Genomic DNA, 22718 nt, shown 5'->3' with positions numbered 1-22718 from the left:
CCTCAGAACACCACTATTCTTAGTTTGGACACCAGAACACACCTATATCAATCCACTTGCAACAGCTGGCTAAAGCTGGATTTCTGCTAAGTCCATTAGATACGGGATATGGGATAGCAGAATTGCAGCTGTTTGAGTCCTGGTAATCAAATCCAGTCTCTGGACACCTCCTTCCAGCCTCTGACTTTACCTCCATGGGAACGACATTTCTGCCAAGTAGGCAAATGTTCTGTAGAGCAGACACTGCCCAAATTCTCGAGCTGTTCAGCACGAAACAGAAGCTTCCTGCTGCTTCCACTTCCTCCTCCTCCCAGCCCAAGACAACAGGCAAAGCACAAGTGGGTTCATCACTGGCTACCAAACCCAGACATTAGCGAATATAAGGCAGTGACGATGTAACCACACCATTTTCTGTCTCTAGAAACCAAAAGTGCACCCTTGGAGGAAAGAGAAGTCTCTCCAGTATTCATGTGCACACGAGTGTACCACAGGCTGCTTTGCCTGTATTGCTCTTTGACAGCTGGTCTGGCTGGCCAGCAGCAACACTCCAACCTCACTTCTTTACTTTCTGTATTGAAATGCCTGTAATTTTATCCAGGAAGGGGAAAACAAAGCAAGTAAGCAAAACAAGATTGCCCTGTAAATAGCAAATGAAGAATGGTTCTCTTGGGAAACCTAGGATCTGTGATAAAGGAATTGAGAGAGCAGAGAGAGGAGTACTGAAGAGAAAATGTAGGAAACTGGTAAGAGAATTCATTTTCTGGTAAGGGAGATAATTTTCTAGTTGGTTGTTAAAATTCAGCTCAAATAATACTGATAAATGCTTGCAGAGTCATTGAAATTAAGTTTACATGAAACATAGTGTAAATAATGGGTTTAGTCTCATCAAAGATCACAGCTCACTTAATGACATTACCATAAAAAGCTATATGCCAGTACAGCTCCTACTAAAGGGCTGTGAACTTACAGACAAAACTTGCAACTTGTACACTGCCAACAACAGTGTAAAAAAAAGGCCAGCAAAAAGGGAAATTGAGAGTGTGCTGCAATCAACGGTTCAGAGAAAGCTAAGCTTGTATTTCTTCAGTGAAAAGATTAGAAATATTTGCATTGTCCCACTCAAAATCCATCTTCTTTTGAAACCTTTTCCTAAGAGACAAAAAGCAACTTTCTATAAAAGTCAAATACACTTGTTAGAAAGGGAATAAAACAATGTTCTTTGGATTGTCTTAGTCTCTGCTTTGTGCACCTTCTCATCCCTTCATTCTTATGAAATCTTACCGGAGCTAGAAGTGTGGTAGAGTTCAGTGTACGGCTCTATATGGACTGATGCCCCAGGCGGGATCTCGGGTATTCTGCCTTCCATTTCTGTGCTGATGGTAAGGTGACCATGCTCATCAATGCCACTGAACTTCTGCTTCACAACCAGCTTCTCATTGTTACGAAGAAAAGTTACTTCCGTTTGCCGTGTAAACTCACCACCTAAAGGAAGAGTAAAACACTAAACTTAATAGAGGTTTCCGACTCCTTCTATTCCAAATATTGCTTCTAGTATATAAAATAAAAATTACTATTGCCTGCAAGTTTTGATGTAGCACAATTACTAATGTCTTGTGTTTCTAATGAAATAACTTTCAGAGGTATACTGATAATATACTTGGATACTGCAAGCAAATTTTTAAAGCACTGAACATGATAAATCACAAATAAACCTGAGGCAGCAGGGTTTTATTAAATTTAAAAAGAAGTTCTGACTAAGCTAATAGCAGTAGGCCTTATCCTACAATTTAAAAGGACATTGTAGTGAAAATTTCTATTAGGAGTACAGAGAGTTAAAAAAAATTCAGAATCCAGTACATCTGTTTCCAAATCAAAACCAAGTGAAATGTATGTTGTAAATTCCAGAACAAGCTTCAGACATACCAAATCCAAGAAGATCCCAGAACAAAAAGTTGTGTTCAACTAAATTCATATTACATGTCTGTAAAGAATCAAATTTTAAAAAGAAACACATGTTCTTCTAGAACATATTGAATCTACAGCTTGAATTCACAGTGGCACAACCAACCAGATTTGGCCTTAATCTCTTACGAAAAGCTTGAATTGTGAGCAGGGGTTTCCCTCAAATTAGCTAACACAGTCATTTGCATGTCATGCAGCAGCTGTTTCTGTAAAGTGTTTCAGACTCTCAGGAGGTCAGATAATCATTTCTCTTTTGCTCTGTTGGTACAATCAGGCAATTAACAAGTTAAATCTCTTGAAGATGTAGGAGAAGCTTTTTTTAGTAACTATGTACACTCTAGTAACAAACCCCTTCCCCAACAGATCTTTTTAATAATTTCTTTCTTGAACAGAAACTGGCCAAGCCAATCTTCTCTCTAGCACAGTTGGTTCTTGTACACTGACAATAAATTAAGAGGTCTATTGTCTATATATTATAAACAAGAAAAATGGTGAGAAATTTGATTACAAAAAAATAATCTGCAGCTCTGAATAGATGTGTGTTTTCACCCTATATTGCTTCTAAATACACATTTGTTTTCTATCAAGACAGAGGAAAGCATAGCAATTTTGAACATTATCTTAATTTAGAAGTTACCAGTAATGCTGAATCCATTTTTATATCCTTGCTGTTCCACAGCAAACATCCATCCTATGATACCTCCAATAGAGGCAAGAGGTAGTAAAGAATACCCCAAAGTCTCTGGGATTGTGCTGATAGCAGTGTAGGCACGCCCTTGGTTCATCACAACATAAGAGTGGAGATCAGTGTTCTCAAATGTAACTGGAACAGGGTTGTTTCCTACAAAGATTCTTCCTCTGACCTTGCCGTTGACTCTCTGAGGAGAACCTGGCAAATCAATACAAAGCATCAGAGCAAAATAACAGTACCCTCATACTCTCCAAGGAACACATCCAGAGTGTTCACAATGTTCAGTGTTCAGTGTTGAAATAAACGGCAAACAAATACTCAGAGTTCAGACAAGAACTTGCCACGTGTTCACTTGCTTATGTAGATATGTGCATGTGTGTTGTCTTATGTGGATGATTAAATGGCCAAATTTGCATGAACAGATGCCCTTTATCCTCACTGAAAATTCTGTCTGCAAGGAGAACTTCATAACACTGTTGCAGTATATCTGAGAGTAAGTGGCAGACAGAAACTTCTTAAGATCCCACTTCATACCAATACACACCGAATGCAAATTTGTTCATTCCCTTTTAGGAGACTAACACCATTAGTCAATAATTGACCTATTATTCTAATCTATAACATTTCTGGGCTCTGACCCATTGGCCATTTTGAAGACTGTCAGTGCTGTACAGAAGTAGCTGTTTTGGATTGCTAATTTTCTCCTGTATATAATTTCTTACATGGAAGTTTAAATTTCATTATCATCAGATCCTTTTGGTTTTTTCCTTCATATGGAAAATCCAATTTTATGAACTGAAAGCTAAGTATTAGGTTTTGCTTTCCTGGTTTATAAAACACAGTCCTGCAGTAAACTATTTGAGTTGTTAAAAAGCATCTGTACTCTGAGCCAGATCACTATGAGGATTACAAGTGTATACATAAGAAATTCCTTTATGGATTTTACACAGGAACAAAGTTTAAATGGGTATTTAGCAAAAATTTGTCAGATCACCCTTTAGTTAAGCAGCTTAAGAGTCAAAGAGGAGCTGTGTTCTTGGGTTCAATGATCAAAGTTAATTTGCTCATCACTTTGAACTGTCCATTTCTAGAGTGAAGACCGTATCAGATTATCTTATTAGACACGTTGGAACTTCATGACTAATTCTAGGAAATACCACTGGATGTTATGCTTTCTTTTAAACCATGTCAGTTACAGAAGTTTATTTTTACTAGAAAGTCATAAAGCATATAATTGACCACTCAAAATAATTTACATCACTCAAAAAACAATTCAAAAGAAGTAGAGCTCAGTGATTCAAATGCCTTTCACTATATCTCAGTGATAAGTCTCACAAAAAGTTTTTATTTGGAAATGGATACAGATCGCCTCATTCAAGAATGCCATATGTAATTGTTACTTATATATCTAAATTTAAAACAAATTACCTTCTGCTACACACTGTCTGCCATTTCCTTTGTAACCAGCAATACAGCTGCAACAAAACCCGCTGGGATAATCCTTGCAAATAGCATGAACAGAGCACTGGTGGCGGTTGTTAGCACAGGTCTGTTGGACATCTGTGTGGTAGCGAAACACTGTAGAAAATAAGACCAGACATTTATATTTCTTGTAATTACTGTGGTATTCACATAGCCCTGGACTAGTTTAAAAGTATCTCTGAACTCACTTGGTCAGCTTTTCATTTTCTCTTTAAGGAAAATGAACTATTGCAATTGATATTGGCTAACCTTGCAATATGCAAATAAATTTCTACTATTTTGTAGGAAATGTCAGGGCTTCAGCTGTTTAATTATTTAGAGAACTGTTTCATTCTATCGACTTCAGCGATCTATATTAACACAAATCAGTTAAAACTCCTGTCAAAGCTAAACACACAATTATTTTAATTTGTCCTTGTTTCCAAATTAAGACAAAAAGGGCACTTTCCAACTTTAGAACAAAGCATATCAGTGCAGTACCGAGGACCATGCAGCAACTAGATGCCCCCTGTAATCCTAACTATTTTACTCTGTTATTTAATGGAGATAAAAATTCTCACATCTGCTTCAAGAAACAATTAACATGTAGGCAGTCAGTCACACTACTCTGAATTTTCTATAAATGTTTTATTAGAACTTAGATTTGCTAATTCCAACCTTCTAAGACTTGAGGCCATGAAATCCTAGCCAAAAAGTTTTACGACAGCTTCTATTCCCAACCTTTATTAAATCACCTGTACTCAGTAACACATATGAGAAAGGCCTGTGAGCTTGATCAGGGATCTAGTTTACTAGACTGGCAAGAATTTCATCTGAGGTGATATCCAAATTAACTACCTCAATGATTAACACAAACTTATGACATGTATACAGGTTTTTCAGACATTAAGCTAATGAGAAGGAAACGTTGTTTCTTTTGTAATTAAATTTCTTTCACAGGTCTTTTTTACAGCCTTTCCCTGTCAGAAGAAGCTAGACTGTACAAAAGACCTGACCTATTCCAGTTTCATCAAATTCTTCCACATCAATGACTTGAGGTGGCTGTGGGGGGAACTGCTGGATGCGAAACTGCCGAGGTGGAGCTTTTGCTGTTGGGAAATTTTGAGGACTGTAAAAAGACTCAGTTGAAGGTGTTCCTGTTACGTCTTGGTATGAAGTCGGAAAGTCTCCCGCAGCTAACCGAGGAAAACTGTATGTGACAAGGTGCTGATCCTCTTCAGTGCTGTCTGTACTACTTGTGATGTACTGCTGTGTTATTTCAGTGGAACCATAGTCAGATGTAAAGGGCTTAGAAGTCATCTCCTCATCTTCTTCGTTGGGCTCCATGCTCTCCAAAATATTGCTGATTTTGGCAGGCACAATACTGTCAGATGAGCTACCAACATCGAACACCCAGACGCCCTGCTTCCCAGCATTGCTGCTTCTGTCAAAGAGAAGCACATGCCAAATAAAGCAAGTTATGTGGTATTTCTAACCTATACACAATGTTATCCTCCATTTCAAAGTGCCAGGACAAAACTGTCTAATTATCTTATCTACGTTACATACTTGCCTACAGGTACAGTATATTCAGCTATAGAGCACCCCTGAGAGTTTGGGTAACATTTTTTTTCTCCTCACCCAGAGCTCTGTTTCCAGCTTTCTTGTCTCCAAAGCAGTGGGAACAGAAGGAGATTTTAGGGCCAGAAAGATCTTGCTACCACTTACAAAAACTTTCTAATTCATCCCTTTTCCTGATTGTTCACTCCTTCTTTCAAGAAAACAACCTGCCTAGGATGGATTATAAGGAAGTCTAAGTGGTACTATTTATAGAAGAACTACGTATACAGGAGTTGCCACCAGTGACAATGAGAATATGGACTTTTAACAAATTACACCAAAGTCCTGAAGGGCATGGATATTTATCAGAGGCAGATCTTGTGATTTCTCATGCAATGGCTAACAGGATCACATTAGTTCTCACAGATTAATACTACAATTAAGAAAACCATGGAGTTCTGATGTTATCTTGAAGAGTTTAAACAAAGAAAAAAGCATACTTGTACAGGTTTCTAATGCTGTCTTCATCATTAGCAATGACATTGTAGGATCCTGGCTTTTCCCAAAAGTAGTAGTTTGTAGAGGCTTGACTAAAGCCAACCATACCAGGAATATTTTCATCACCATTCTTGGAGTATGTGCTATAGAACTGCAAGCTATCTTCTGGATAAAGGAAAATAGCATAGGAACTGGAATCAGAAGAGGCTAAGACAGCCTGGAATGTGTTTCTCTGTGGAAAAAAAAAATTAATACACATTTACTCATGTAAAAATAAGACAGAGTAATTTTCTTTCATTTTAAACACAAAATGAAAAACAGAATTCTCATTAAAAAGAAAACATTATCAAAAGTAAATTAAATCTGTAAGAAATAGTCAGATAAGCTGTCCAAAGCATAATAATTTTAGATTCTGTACTGCTATAGGATGCTACTTCATTTCCTTAAAATAACAGAAGTGATGTGCTAGACTAAATAAAAAATTCTGTAAACAGAATGTTTAAAGTAAAGTTCATGTTGCTCAAGTCTTTTCCCACAGGAACACTCCTGCCTACTGTAGGAACCACTGGGACAGCACCTCAGACATCATGTTCATTGCTACCAGGGTGCAGAATTGTTACTGTACACACAATGCTTGTGCCAAGCTCAGCAAAAGAAATCAGTTGTTGACATAAAAAGATGTGCTAAGTAACAGTAATGTTCTCATCAGCTTTGATAATTATGCTGTACAAAGTTACATATCCTTGCAGGATAGTACCTGAATGGTTTAAAAAGGGGAAAATTATTTGTGAATAATAATAAAAATAACCTCTGTTTCTTAATCTAATACTAGCTATAAAACATGAGCTTTTTCTGAATGTAATATCATCTGTTCAAAATGAGCTTAAGATTCTACTAGTCCATATAGTTATCTGATTTTACATAGCTTGATGTCAAAATGACTTAAGAGTCGGCTGAAAAACGCAAGCCAGCAAGATTACACTGCACAGAGGGAGTTCAGGATATTCTTGTTCAGTTATTCTCACAACACATTTAACATTCAAAGTAAGAGTCATTAGGAAACACAACAAAATCAGCTATGTAGTTTCTAGCATTATCTTTCAAATTAATTAAACATTATTAAAATAAATTTCAAAAATTCTGGGAATTCCTATTTTGCTACAGCCTTTTCAACGATAATATACATTCTTAGGTCTGCAGAATTCATTTAAACACAAAAAACTTCAAGCCTTCAAAGCAAAAGGTTACAGTGCTACACTATAGCTGAGCATGTGTCCAACATGACTTAAAGCTCTGATTAACATTCACCTTTTCTTCAAAAGCGTGATCTTCTCCTGGTGCCTGGAAAGGAGCCACAAGCTTCCAGGTAACAATAACAACACTGCTGGGAACAAAAGCAGTCTCAGGAAAACCTCTTTTGATATAGTCTGATGCAAGTTGCAAGACATCTGAGGATGAATCTTCTCTGTAATACACATTTCCATGTCCATCTGTTGTGTCCAGGTCAGCCATAAAAGGAGCAATAGCCCCAAAACTTACTGGGAATTGACCAAGGTATTTTTCTTCACTTGAGGGCTCATTCACTGCAATAATCCCATTAGTGGTAACCTAATAAAAATATGAAAATTATAACACAAATACTATTCATACAACTATCTCACACACGTGTGTCCAGATCACAATATTTTAATTCCAAAAGAAATTTAATCCAAAGTCAGTTTTGTATTTAAAAAGTAACTGCGGTTTTTTTAAGCTTTTGGTTTTTTATCCCAAGTTAGGAGTCCTGAAATTTTGGTTGCCCAAAATCAGAGGTCAGCTTTACAGACAGAACAACCTTTTTTCCCTAGATAAAGATTTTAGCTATTTGAATTTCAGACACCTATTGTCTCTTCTCACAAGGATGTACATAACCACCAATGCTTCAGAAGATGATAGAATTTCTGAGCAAAGAGCTAATTCACACATAGAAGACAACCCAAAAAAACTGCTCCATGCATATATATTGTAATAGCCTGGGTGAAAGTCTTTTGGGAAGACATACAGATTTCTCTTTGCCTGGCCAGGACTGCTTTAGTTTTTACTTCAATACAACCACCCTCCTAGGAACTTCTCTGCTGCTGTACAAGGCTAACAACAACAAGCTGCTGCTCACTCTTAACATGCTCAGCACTGAGCACAGTGCACAGCTCTTATACCAGAGGTCATGGAGTCTAGGAGACAGAATTTCCACAGCAGATACCGGCCACCCTATAAATTCCTTTACAGTTGAGTGCCCTGATACAGTCTGATAGGAAAACGGGTCTAATACTTGAAGCAGGGGGGTGGGGGTGGGGAAGGAATTTACAAGCATAATTGAAACTCTTGGTCTGCAAATGCATAGATACTGGCTCAGGAAGATTCAACCCATCAAGTGAGATGAAGAGTCACAGTCAGCAACCTCTGTCTGAAACAGAGATAAATACATACATACAGGTAGGTGCTAGTCACATCCAAGTGTGACAGCCAAACTCCACTGGCAGACTAGAGCTGGCTCTCATACACAAAAGCAGTGAGCAAGACTACAGATGTCAGGCCTTGTGGCAGTGCCAAAGTGCTCACACACAGCTTTTTGTGCCAGGACCTTCCACCAGCTGTGTCTAGCACTGACTCAGTCACAAAAAAATCCACCTCCAAGTCTTGGACCACCTGATAACAGGACACATCTGACTACCTACGGGCAGCCAGGCACTCACTCACATACACAGGGGACTCAAAAGGGGACAGAGGTCCCAGAACTGTCACTATAACCTATGAAATTAAAACTGCAATCTCCCACAGATTTATCTCACTCACAGGGATTCTTGTGAGTCCAAGAAGAATAAACAGTTGCTGGATCTTTTTACACAGTCAAGATACTGTCAGCATGATAAAATCTCTGCAAATGCCTAGAAATGGGCCAGAATGGCCACTGACTCAGACTGCAAAGCCACCTAGCCCAGTGGCCTGTCCCCAGCTGTACCTGCTAGCTTAGAGATTCAGCAAAACAAGGGGACATGCACATACTTCTCCAGTGAGCCTCCAACTGCACCTGCCACAAGGGATTCCCTGTTTGACTTTTTCATCCTCAGTGGATCTCTTCACATATCTATTGAGTCTTCCTTTAACACATATTGACCCATATTCTTCCTTTAACACATATGACCCATATTCTCAGGTCTCTCCTACTTTTGTTTGCTTTCAGTTTGGCTTCTAACTTCATTTGACCACCCTAATTTTTATATTGGGACATATAAAAATTCTACCCAGTCTCTCCCACTATGCAATTTCTCCTCCAGCCTACCCTGTCTAAGAGCTGTTCTCTGTCTTTGATCACTCTTACTGTCTCCCCATATTTCTTCGCCTTTTTCCACTCTATAAATTTGTAAACAAGGAGGCCAGTGGGAGGCCACACATATTCTTCATAGAGAAATTATGGTCTGTGCAAGCCCATTAAAGATGCTGCCTACACCTTGGCAACATCTTTAAAATCTTTACCACCACTGCTGCTACATACAGTAAATCAGAAAAAGTGTAGTATGAGAACTCATGATACAAATCACTCCTCCATACACAAAAAATACCTATACTTAAACTCTTCTTTGGCTATCCAGAGGGTCAGAGCATGTTTCCTGACACAGGCCAGTAGTCAGTCAGTTTGGTGTATAACTGGACAATGCTTATCACAAACATTAGCTAAACTTAGAAAATAGTTCCCACAGTATATCAGAATTTATTATAAAAGTGCCTTTACATATGCTGACTGTATTTTCTGCAGATGTATAGTATCATTAGTAGCTAGACTGTAAAATACTAAGAAAGTCAATAATGTAAAGTTATCATGTAAAAAATAGGTGAGTGGGCTTTATGCATGAACACTATATCTAAGGTATATAAGCAGTAAATAATCTGTACATGTTGGAAAAGCAGGTCATGTTACAAAGGAGAAGCAGCTGAATATTGAGATAATTTTTACGCTACTCATTCATGACTTGACAGCAGCCACAGATCCCAAGGTGAACTATGAATCTGAAGAATAAAGAACTAAAAAGACAGCATGGGTTACCTCAGTACACACCCTACAACTGCAGTCAGAGAGGTAAGAGAAATCTAGTCCAGAAAAGTTCCCTGAACTCCTACAACATCTATACACTAGAAAATGCTTCATAATCCTGCAAAGCAAAGTTAAAACATGACCTGAAAATTAAAACCCCCTAATTATACTGTACCACTGGAAGACAGGATGGAGAACTGTGGACATTACAGTCTGTTTGCTAAGACCTTTTAGCAAAGAGATGCACTCCCTCTTTAAATTAATAAATTAAGTGCAAGTTAAAAGTTTTCCTCTTCTTTCTGCTTTCTTACATTTTTGTACACAGACAACCCTACTCTCAACTAAATCCTTTTGTGAGAGATGACAGGTGTTTGAAGTATTGCAAACAAATTCCATGCCCTTCATCAGATTTAGTGTGTGTAGATTTTGCAGCTTCATGATCCCCCATTTATGGCAGAGATAAAAATAGCATTAAGAGAAAATACAATTAGGACTAGTTAATAATGCAGAATAAAGCAGAAGCCAGAATAAATGGCCCTCTTCTTTTCACCTCTTAGTGACATGCATGTAGCTATTTCTTTCCTATTTATTAAAAACTTTAATGTAAGAAGTAATTTTATTAAAGAGATTCAAACCCCATTTTTTAAAGGAAGATTTTAAGTAGGACAGTTCCATTTTAAATGTTCAGGGAACATTTCTGTAACCCAGAAAAACATTTGCAAGCCATCATATGAAAATAAATAAACAAGCTGTTTGTTTCAGTCTTCAGGCAAAAAAAGAAACTCACCAATAATGAAAAAAATGTTTTTAGCTTTCAAATTTAACAATACATTTATAATGTCTAAGACAGTGAATACTCCTTTAACTTCACCCTACTTCTTTCAAGGTCACAAACATAGGTTTAAGTGTGAATCCCAAAATAAAGAGAAGTAGTTTGGAGTAAGTACTGGATTTCATCAAAGCATCATTCCCTGTCCAAAGGGAAAGGGGGGAAATGAGGCCTCAGGTGGGCGTTGTCTAAAGACCAGCTTTACAGTACATCTTTCCTTTTAGGGTATAACACTATTTAAATTGACAGGAACTAACACAGATGTATTTTTAGCATGTTAAACTTCTGGATTACACACATAGTTAACATACATTTGTGGTTTGTAGCAGAAGCAATAACACACATACACAATTCTAGGTCCACCTTGAAAACCAAATGAGAAGAGGAATGCAAAGTAAGGAAGTGCTTCTATTAAAAGAAAAATCCTATCTCTGTGCGTACAACAAAAAATTAAAGTTTCTAACAAATGAGGTACTTGTTCCCTGTTCAATGATTAGGCATTTTACAGGCTTGAATATTTCTGCATAAAAAAAGTTTAGAAGATTTGAATTTATTTTTACAACTAAGTGACCGTTAACTTAAAGCAGCAAAGCTTTTCAAATCAAACTATTAATTTAAGAAGTCAATAAAAGTAAGGATTAAAAAAATTGAACGAAGCTTGCATTAGAGGATTCTCAGCTCTTTCCTAAAAGGAGGTAATTCCTAATCCTTCCATTTTTCCACACCAGCGAGTTTTAGTGTAAACTGAAAAAGCCTCAATAAAAGTATGCTATTAAAACAAATAGAGTAGTATGGGTTAGTGATAGAGTTCAATGCTATAAATCTTACATACAGAAGCACCATATTGAAGATTACAATATGTAAAAGTCTGTTTCTGCTTATATGAATTAAAAGGGCTCTCTTCTGTCTATGAGAAAAGGTTTTGTTGGGGATTTTATGACTAGTTGGTACTAAACAAACACTTCACAGGATGCCTTGCCTTTCAATTCACATATACAGCTAGCTTAAACAACTCAGCTTCTCAACTGTCAAAAAATATAGAAAGAGAACCCACACAAAATTGCTACTTAAAATTATGTGCATTAAATATTAATTGTATTAGCTTGAAAATATTTACTACCAACTAGCAATACCTTGGCAACTCCAGCCAAACAAGATAGTAGAGCTTCATAAGTACTCATTGCAAATATACAATAAAAATGTGTAAGGTAAAAATGCATTTAAAACTGCTCAGCATGTTTACTTAACAGGTATACTTCTCCCCTCCTTACCCCCATGAAGTTTGTACTGTGCTTCTGTTCTGCAATACTTGTGCCAGATTCAGTGCAAGAAAAAGCCTCTGCATAGTGTGCAGACTGCAGACTGATACTGAAATGCCATTCATTAAAACTTCCCATTCTTAATACTGAGTAATGCTGGCAGAGCCCTGGAAGTGATTTGGAAATACACTCTACATGGGTATACTTTCAGACAAAAACTAATTAGAACTGCTCCTGTTTGAGGGTGGGCAAGTAACAGAATCAATAAACTACAGAAACCTAGACTGGTTAATCAATTTACTGCTCTTTGACAACTCTGTCCCGTCTCTGTCGCTTACCTGACATGCTGCTAGTTATCTTTGCTTCTCAGTGGCTGAACATATAGCCCACTATCTTTCAAGAATATGTTTGTGCTTTTAAACGTGTATTTTTTTTTACTTGGGTTGACTAATCAGTGACCAAATTGGAGTACAGAAGGCAAGACAATGAACTAAGGGTCAAACTGAAGTCTGAACTCCACTTAATACTTCATCTCAGTCAGCTTCAGTGAACAACATCCATTTTCCACATAAGCATAATCCAAATCCCCCAAAGTTTTAGATTTCAGATATGATTCTAGGATTTATCTAACTGGTGGCAGTATGGACAATGAAAAGGAGTGTAACTTAAGTGCCAGCACTAATATAACTCATGTAGCACAAGCAAGTTCAGGGCTTCAGTGAATACCCATGAAACAGACTTGTGCATGGGAACTACATCAAATTTTGAATGACTGCAATCACATAGAGCTCTAGTGTCCCAAGTGTCTCCATGTAGGTTAATCGACTGAGTTGCATCTTGGATCCGTGGTACTAAACCACACTGTTTTATCTGGACAGGGAGGTGAGATTTAGTTTACCAGATTAATACACTAAACACATTGTGCCTTGCCTACCAAAACCTTTCTAAATATGTTACTCAGCATGTTGAATTGCTAGCCGAGATGGGGCCTCAGAGGAAAAGAGGCAACGATAAAGTTGCTTTTGAGCAGCTCTGCTCCAGACAATCTGTTTTCAATCCCGCCTTCAAACACTGAACACCCTCCATCAGCTATAAACATGCACACACCACTCTGGGACGCAGATCCAGGTGTGAGACGCACACAAGGCTGAGATGTGCTTGCAGCTCAAAGCATGTGATTACTATGGATATGGACTTGCTCTGCCCAAGAGTCTCTTAAAGCAATGAACACCTGAGAATGCCCGAGACATTAAGGAACAAAAAGCTCCCTTAGCTTTCTAAGGGTGCTTAGAGATGCCAGTCTTGGACATGTTAGGCTGCTGATTAGACACTTCCTTTTAGTTTTGTGATTCTGGCATGCTGAAACACACAAATCAGACCACAATGAGGATGTTTCTGAGCTGCACACACTCTGTATGAGTGCAGAAAACGCCTGGGGATGGCAATCACTCTGGTTAATCGATTGCATTTTCTTTACCCTCCTACTATTTGTTGCATTGTCTTCCAGCGGAGGCTGTGCACCTCGAAGAATCTGCCCCGGGCACTGCGTGAGAAGGAGTTAATACGGCCCCCATACCTGACTGAACACGATTGGAGCAATTAAGCTCTTCGGACGGACCTCTGACTTCGGCACTCACGGAACCCACACTGAACCCACAAGCATCACCGCGCACCCACCCAGAGCTCCCCGAGGAGTCCCCAGGAGCGGTTCCGGCCCGCCGGCAGCCAAAGGGGGCCCCACACTCACATAGAGGGAGCGGACGGCCGCGCCGTAGAAGCGCAGCGCCGTGCTCAGCTCCAGCGCCTCCGAGCGCACATCGTCCCCGGGCTCCAGCGCGGCATCGCCGCGGTCCTCGCCGTGCGGCAGCAGCTCCAGCAGCTCTGCGGGCAGCGCCAGGGCCAGCAGCGCCAGGGCCAGCGGCGCGCAGCGCGGACAGCTCGGCGGGGCGCGCATCCCGGCGGCTCCCGGCGGCAGCGGCAGCGCCGTCCCGCCGCTATAAGCGCGGGCAGCGGGGCCGTGGGGAGCGGGGGGGCCGCGGCCAATGGCTGCGAGGGGCGGGCGGAACAGCGGCCCCGGGACCCCCGCGGCCGCTCCCACAGCCCGGGCGGGATCGGCAGAGAGGTCGCTCCCGACCCTCGGGAGCGCTCGGGGGGAAAGCTCAGCCGCTTGCGGGATCAGGGTCGCTTGTGGGGCGCGGAAGTCGGGAAGCGAAGTCGGTGCGGGGTCGTAGGCGTCCGGCAGATGCTTTCAAAGCACCACTGCCCTCCGCCAGGGCCAGCGGGGTCCTTGCCTTGGTTTGGGAAATGTGTGCTCAAAGTGACTCCAGCAGCTGCAGTGCTTCCCAACAGCCAGCGCAGAGAGAACAAATACCAAAATCAACATGAAACAAAAATATGAATCTCCATGCTGTCTTCTGAAATAATTTTGATACCAGGTGCTCATGGTCGGGGGAAATTAATACGTTGGAATGCGTTTCATAAATGAACATCATCCATGTCAGAATTGCATTTGGTTGTAAAATAAAACGAAAATATATATAAAATAAATCTGCAAACAAAAAATTACTGATGATATGACATACAGAGAAAAAAATATGGTATATATAAATATATTGCTTCTGACTATGTCTTTTTGTTTTATAGCATAGTCCTGCTCCCCTGGAACACTCAGAAGCAACTGGAGAATGAGAGAATGATTGTATTTCATATATTTTTTCCTAAAACTTCCAAGTGAGGACAGCAGTGTTTAAGGATTAAATCTTGGCCAGTAAAGTATATGCTGTTATACATCCACAGAAGGTTTACAGCAGATAATCACTTGGCAAATTGTAAGAGCACAAGACATTCCCGGAATGGTGAAACACATCTAATCACCACTATCACTACCAACTACTTACTATTGGGTTCTGTATGTCAGTGAAAACAGTCACTGAGACAAAGTAGAGTGAAGGTCTGGCAGGAAGAGGAGTCTGCTCTCCTTGAGTTGTCTCTGTACTTTCACCTGCAACTTCCCTCCGTATTTTCAGAGCGTCTAAGACAGTAACTGGTGGATGCAAGAAATCTGTGGCTTTATATAAATCCAGGAATATATGGCTAACCATTGCAGCAAGAGCAGCCTTTTGGCTGGTTCACCACCATATCTGAGCCCACAAAGATGATTCCATCTCCAGCCAAGGTACCCTTCTCCTCATTTGGCAAATCAATACTTAACCAGAAGCCAACTGTAACTTCTTACCCACATTAAATGTGTGCACTGGCATACCATCAGCTGCCTTCACCACAAAATCATCTTCCTATTACAAACCTGCCTCCCCCCAGCAAAAACCCATTTCCAAATTTGCAGAACCTAAAGATTCTGTGCTTGTGCAAAACTCCATAGCAAGTTAACCACCATGGTAACACCAGAACCTTATGCACACATTCACAAGAGCATCACTTCTGTTAGGCTTAATGTTTTCCCCAGTCACATGTACTACTACAGTAAGAAAGGAAGACATAAGAAAAACAAGAAGAAAACTCTGAGGGGCTAACATTTTCCTGTCAGATTCATATGATTTCCTAGTATTACGTCCAGAATTTGAAGGACATGGACCACTGGGAAGCTAAAAATTTAGTGTCGTAAATTTGAAATAGATTTGAAGGCTCAAGAGTTAAATATCTTCCTCTGCATGTTTAAAACATGGGGTAATAGCCATGTTAGGGTAAACCCTTTGTCCATTAGTCAGAATATTGAGATTGTTTAGTCTGTACTTAACCTTAAGAGGATTGCATTGTTTCTCTTTTAGTTACAAGTTTACCTTCTGTACAGCTCCTGCTATGAGGAGAATTAAGGATTGTTAGTTGTAAAACAAGAAAATAAGTTCCGTTGTCCTCTCTAGCATCTTCAGTAAGGACCTAAAAAGGGTGTGGAAAAGCATGTTTACTTATGTTGTAATAGGGAGATATTAATTCTGTTGAACCAGAACGGAAAATGCAAAAGACTTCAGCAAGATTTAAGAAGGTATTTAAGTGCAAACTGGAATGTCACAACTGAGAAATACCTTCCAGAAGGTCTTTCATAGCTGGTAAATACCAAGAACTCCACATTTTCATTGGATAATAAATCAGATATGGCAGCAGTTTAGAGAGCAACAGTATTCCCTGAGCAGCCACTGAGAACCTGTACAACAAATGAGCTGGGTTTATTTTGTTACAAGAAAGAGAAATTTTCTAAAGGTATATAATGACACTGCTTTTCCAGAGATGCCTTGTGAGATCAGAGGTGTCACAGAAAATGCACCACTGGAGAGAATTCAGACTGAAACAAAACAAAACAAAACAAAAAAATATCAGGGGAGAAAAGGAAATTATATACAATAAATTGCTAAAGAACTGAACATGTGTACTTGATTAAATGATTATGAGGAGATTTGATTAAGATCATGCTTCAAAGATATGGAGCACTTTCAACTCAAATATCTGAAGAATGGTCCTAAACAGATGGAGGAATTAAACGGGTGACTTTGAGGATTACAGGTAACTAGGACATTGAAATAACTAAAATAAATAACTAAAGAAACCATGTATCAGCAAATGCTTTCTTGCCATGGGGTCTAGTTTTGTATAAATCATAGATAAGGCAAATTGGAAGCAGAATGATAGAAATATTTGAGAAGATTTCTACAACACTAGGTTGATCAGATCACTAAATAATAGACTTTAAGAAATAATTTGGCATTTAACAATGATTTGAGAGAGTCCAACAGATTTGACTTGAGTTTCTATGTTCATACAATGCTAAAATAGCTCACAGATATACACACACATATATTTGAGGATTTCACTGCCTAAATGTGAGGAGATTTAGAAAAGGGGGTGCAGATGTGGAAAAGCCTGATGTTCTCAAACCCCTCCCCAGGTTTCATTAACAAAGGAAACAGAGCTAGTGTTCCCTTTGCTGGCATGACTGGAGTAAGGAAAGTAATGCCCTGGGCCTCCCATGATGATGTTCTGCTCTCCAGTGACAACAAAGAATTTTAGCAGATGGATCAAAGGACAGAGTAATCATGTGGTAATAAACTGGAGAAAACTGAGTATTTGGGATACTGGCAGGAAAGAATAGTGCTGAGGTCTGCTGAGAAGGAACATTTTTTAGAGAGACAAGGTCATGGGAATCAGAGAGTCACAAGCAAAGGCAAGGCTCACAGGAAGATCATGGAGTGCACATCATAAATTTAAATTACTCCATCTTAGAACTTAATGTTCATTGTTCACTAGAGTGGAACATGATGAGATTCCTTCTGTAACTCTACATGAGCCAGTGTCACCAGGGAGGGTACATAACTCTGGAGCATCTTCAAAAAAAGGTGTATTTTGCAGCAGAACTCTACCTAAAGAAAGTAATTCTGAAGGACTCTTAGATGCTTTTGAGAAGAGTTTCACATCAATGGCGATAGTCTATCTTGGCCTCTGCATTAGAGCAGAGTATAGAAGATTGTAGAATCCCTTCTTTTTCTCTCACACAGAGCTATTGCAGGGCAACAAAAAGGCAGCAATATTGCAGGACAATCTCATTGGAAACTCCTATCCTGTTCTGGAGAACAGCTGGGCAAGAAGGGGGATGTGTTAACACTTGGCCAGTCACCTGGTCCATACAGGAGAGATATGCTGCTGTGATATAATGGTACACAAGCAGCAGCAGATTCCTGCCCTGGAGCAGGGCAATGAGCATGGGAGAAACAAGTTCTTAGAGCCTTCCTAGGTCTGGTGCTGGGAGACATTTTGTATTTCTGGGGTTGTCTTAATTTCTATCTCTCATTATTAGAGCTGGTAACAATATTAATAGGGGACAGGAAAAAAACCTCAAAGAGGAAGATATACTTGTACAGAATCATGAACAATTTCTTTCATGCCAATTTAAAATTTAGGAAAAAATAAGATGGAAAATGGAACAGAAAAGTATCAGAGCTGTAAAATGGCTAGACAAAAAAAAAGTAGTCTTACAATCTTCCCATCTGATATGTAACAATATGAAAAATACTACTTTTTTTAAAAATACGTATATTTTCAAAATATCCCTCTTACATCCTAATGTTTGATCTCTTTCAAAAACAGATTCTCTAATCCAGTAAGAATTCTAGAACTTCTCTGTAGTAAGAGAGAGTTGTAACCGGGCCAGAGGATATATAATTAGTCTTCTATTTAAATATTCAGCTCAGCACTAACTACTACATCTACTCCAAGTCTTACTGTTTTGTTATTATCTAAAAGATTTTGCTTTGTGCCAAAGAAGTCTCCAAACAGACAATAAAAATTAATACAGATTTTTAAAAAGCACAGTGAAGACAGGAAGACAAAATGTATGATCATTTTCTCACACACACAAAAACCAGTTACAATATGAAGGAACATTGTTTTTTAAACAATGGGAATGGGATGCGGAAAACCAATTTGAATGGCACAGGAAGACAGCTATGGAAAAGGTATCATTTACTACCTATCTTCTCCAAGACTAAAGAAATAATTACTCTGACCCACTCATAATTGTGTCAGATTTCAGACATAATGTTTAAAATGTTGGACATAATGCATGCAGCTGGCTGTAACACTCCAAATATTTTAATGCTGAAAGAAGATTTTTTTCCTCTTTTTTTAAACTGTGCAAAAACGGTGACCTTTACCCTGCCTTGAAACAGTTCAGATTCAAAAAGACCCAGGAGTAATTCCATGAATTACAGCTATTTATTCTTTCTGACCCAAGGACTTATATTGCTGTTCACTTAACTTGGAATCTGCAGACAACAATACAAGCAATGGCCCACTCCCTTACTCCCAAACAGAGTTTAGTGTTTTGCTCTGTAAACTATAGTTTTGTCACAGAGTAGCAATAAAACATGGGGATCAGCACTAAAGTGGCTCAGCACAGAAACAATTACATTGCCCCTGGGAAAAAAAGAGGCATGATTTGCAAACCCTAGGATTGATGCAATAACTTATTCATTGGAGAAGTGACAGGATGAGAGCAGGAAATGTCTATTCCACAAGAGGGTACAAGAGTCCAAAATACTAACCCCAGAGCCCACTGGAGTGTCCACCCTGCAAAGCATTTAGCCCTCAATCTCTTGCTGTAGCTCTAAAACACATATTTTTTCATTCTTCCCTCTCTTTCCCACTCCTGTTCCGTGTGTCTGAAATAAAATGAACCATTACGGAGACCAGCAGTGGTTTAGTTAAAGCACAGAACTAAGGGTGTGTCACATACCAAAGCCTGGGACATGAGGGTATGTGCAGGTATTTGAAGTCGCAAAGCCTTTAAGCTAGCTCTGGAAGATGAGAAAGGGCAAGAACAAAGTCTGGTCATGGCTTTCGTCTGCTTTTTGAGTGTGGTCCTTGGAGCAAGCTGCTGCCAGACCACTCTGTGTTTTGTCATGGAAAGAGCCTTTTGGAGTAGGCAGGAGATCAGCTAACACTTGGGCAGCTCGGATATTCAGGGATTCAGTGCATGAGGCAGACCCTTGGCTCTCTCTCACTTAGGAATAGACACACACCTGTGTACCTGCAGTCAGAGGCAGGTTTCTAAGCTTATCGTGGGGGGGGAGACAGCAAGACAATAGTCTTAAGCTTAAAAAGCTACACTAGCAAATGAAAGCTTACCAAAGCCTTTTCAATTACTGGCTCTTGCTCTGCCATCACTATTGGACCTCTAAGTAAATGACCTCACTTGTCCTGTCTTCTCTCCCTTGAGCTCTCTGAACTCACTGTTAACATCTTCCTCCTTTACCTTTTCCCCATGAGGGCCTTTAGCATTGTACTGGTTATCTGCATCCTAGTTTCCTTCTTTATCTTTTTTCAGACTAGTCTTTTTATTAACCTTTTGGGATCTTAGGGCTGACCCCCTTTATGGCTCATTGACCAGTTCTCATTCCTTGAGTTCTTTCTCAGAGAAACTCATGCCTGTTTCCCTTTAATTGTAAATCTTTTATGATTTCCTCAAACTTCCTACATGAAAAACATTTGAATGTTTTCCAGCAGCAAAGATCTTTCAAAGTTACACAGTTGCAAAGTTTTCCCAGCATGGGTAATTTGTATTTATAAGTAGCAGCCGCTAAACTTCAGGAAAAAACTTAGGAAAGAAAAGGTATCTGAAACAAAACTATGTCTGGGCCTTAATTCTCTATTTTTCCTTTAAATATATCATTGTTATTTATTGATTTTATGTATTTAGTGTATTTGTCCTTTAAAATGCTCATCCTATCCAGCAACACATCTTTAGAGTAATTTAATACAATATGAAAATGCCATTTAGACACCCTTATTCAACCCGTGTCACAGCTTGTATAGTCTCAAAAATATTGGAGATTGAATTGTTGAAAACAAATAATTTAGGGGGTGGGGCAAGTGTCATACATTGGACCCAAATTTTAACAAAATTACTGATTTTTTGGTTGTTTTTTTTTTTTTTTTTTTTTTTTGTGGACCTTAACCTTTTCTTCATCTGAGGAGGAAGACTAGCTTCTGAAGAGTGAGACACAGCATCTGAACAAACAAGGGCATTTTATTCTTTCTGAGGGAACTCTGCTGTCCTTTGCTTCTTCCATTTAGTAAATAAAATTCAGTTATTTAAGTACTCATAACAGGACTTTATCTCATCCAAAATGTAAATTTTTTTGTGGCTTATTCCCTCCAACAGTGCTAAAACATAAAGCAAATTTCACAGAGCAATCGCTGCACAATAGTCTCAAAAAATCATGATGCAATAGTTTCAGCAGCACTTTCCATTTGTCAGATTTCCACTCTTTGAAATTTCAAAACCTTTTCTGATGATTTAAGAAACATTTATTGTTACTCCACTTCACAAAGAGAAAAATTAAAGGTACCAAAGAAATACAGTTTGTCCACCTGGCAAATCAGAAGACACATAGGAAACTCAGTTAAGATTTCCTAGCAACCAGAAGCAGCTTTCTGAAGTGAAGCAGATCATGTTTCTTCCTAAGAAAATTCAATTTCAGCTAATTACCCTCTCTATGGGTATGCAGAATGTGAAGCTGTATAGTTATTCCTAAAGCTCACAAGTCTCAGGAAAAGTACACCAACTTGAGATCCTCTGTGGGCTACCACATGGCAAAAATTAATGAAAAAAAATCCCAAAGAAAAATTAGGAGTAAAGTTTTTTAGTGTGAGTATGTAACAAAGGATTCTGTTGCTGGCTGCCAAATTTAGCCCCATTGGGGAGGATATGACTGACAAATTACAGCTTAGTAAGCAGGGAAAGATGCAAACACTTATGCAACAATTTTCATACTGTGTGGTGGAGGAATTATCTGCAAGCTGTTTCTGTTCTCTGTAAATTGTGCCATTACTTTGAAAACAGGATGTATGCTTCAGAGTAAAGTAAAACAAACAAATTGACTTAATACAGCAGCATAAAACCACCCCTGCCAATGCAGTATTGTTCAAACAACCCTCTTATTTAAGGACAGTAAAATACAAAGGTGGGATAATTAGAGAGGAAATTCTGCTTGGTATGACTCTTGCCTGGAATCAAACCTTACCTTTAAAGTTTCCAGAGCATCTTGTCCATTTTACATGGCAAACTATGATCAAGACTAACTTAGTTTTCTTGCTTGCTGATGCTTCTTTCCAGATATTCATCAGCATGCCCTGCATGTTTCATGCATCTAAGTGTTCTCCAAAACTTGGGAACATTTCTGTCTGAGTATTTGCAACTTTGGGGCTTATATTCAGCAGCATTCATGTTACACGTACAGAAGAACTTACAAGTACATTATCCTTATTATTTCCCTGACACTAATGGTAATATTTTTTCTAGTTTCTAAGATCTCTGAACATTCCCTACAGTGTACTATAGTTTTCAGACTGACTTAAACAGAAATCCCCCCCAGACTGTTCAGCCTTGTCTGAGGTCAGGACATTTGTCATTTCTGAATAGCCTATCTTCTCTGAACATGCTTTTCCCCTCTTGGTACCAGACATAAATATTTATTGCATGTGCTGCTTCAGTGGAGTAACAACTCAGTTACTGTCCCAGTACTTGAACCAGCTGCTCTCAGCTGCTCCTGCTGTGGCAGAGCCAGATCCAGGACTAAGAAGAAGCCTGTTGGACTTCCACGGGCCTCAGTAATCTCACTCCATACTTTCAGAATGTCTTTTTTCAATTAAGAAGGAGCAACCAGGGAGAAGAAAACATAGATTTCAGAAAGGAGTCTGATGAGAGAAACATGGTGGGCAAGTGAAAGAGAATTTGAATCCTTTCAGTCAGTGGATACAAATATCATGACCAATTTGTTTGTGCAAATTGCCCTGATGATTTCAAGAAAGGGGCTGGTAAAGAAGAAGAGCACAGCTCGGGCTATCCAGTCCTGCAGGCAAAGAAACAAGAGGTGGACTGCT

At 39.1% G+C, this 22718-nt stretch overlaps 1 protein-coding gene across 1 annotated transcript in view; it reads right to left on the bottom strand.

The window, feature by feature from the left end:
* Nucleotides 1-14389, bottom strand: part of NID1 (nidogen 1) — a 42845-nt gene extending 28456 nt beyond the window's left edge. Inside the window, exons 1-7 of the mRNA XM_023923851.2 lie at nucleotides 14077-14389; nucleotides 7481-7780; nucleotides 6175-6404; nucleotides 5131-5558; nucleotides 4082-4231; nucleotides 2600-2851; nucleotides 1282-1482 (exon numbers count right to left, since the gene is read on the bottom strand). Of these exons, the coding sequence (XP_023779619.2) occupies nucleotides 1282-1482; nucleotides 2600-2851; nucleotides 4082-4231; nucleotides 5131-5558; nucleotides 6175-6404; nucleotides 7481-7780; nucleotides 14077-14283 (1768 nt within the window). The 5' untranslated portion in view covers nucleotides 14284-14389. The remainder of the gene's footprint in view (nucleotides 1-1281; nucleotides 1483-2599; nucleotides 2852-4081; nucleotides 4232-5130; nucleotides 5559-6174; nucleotides 6405-7480; nucleotides 7781-14076) is intronic.
* Nucleotides 14390-22718: the final 8329 nt, after the last annotated feature.

The sequence above is a fragment of the Cyanistes caeruleus genome, chromosome 2 (assembly GCF_971803275.1).
Source record: "Cyanistes caeruleus chromosome 2, bCyaCae1.hap1.1, whole genome shotgun sequence".
Classification (NCBI taxonomy): domain Eukaryota; kingdom Metazoa; phylum Chordata; class Aves; order Passeriformes; family Paridae; genus Cyanistes; species Cyanistes caeruleus.
The sequence above is the reverse complement of the archived record's forward strand: the minus strand, read 5'-3'. Positions and strand labels throughout refer to the sequence as shown.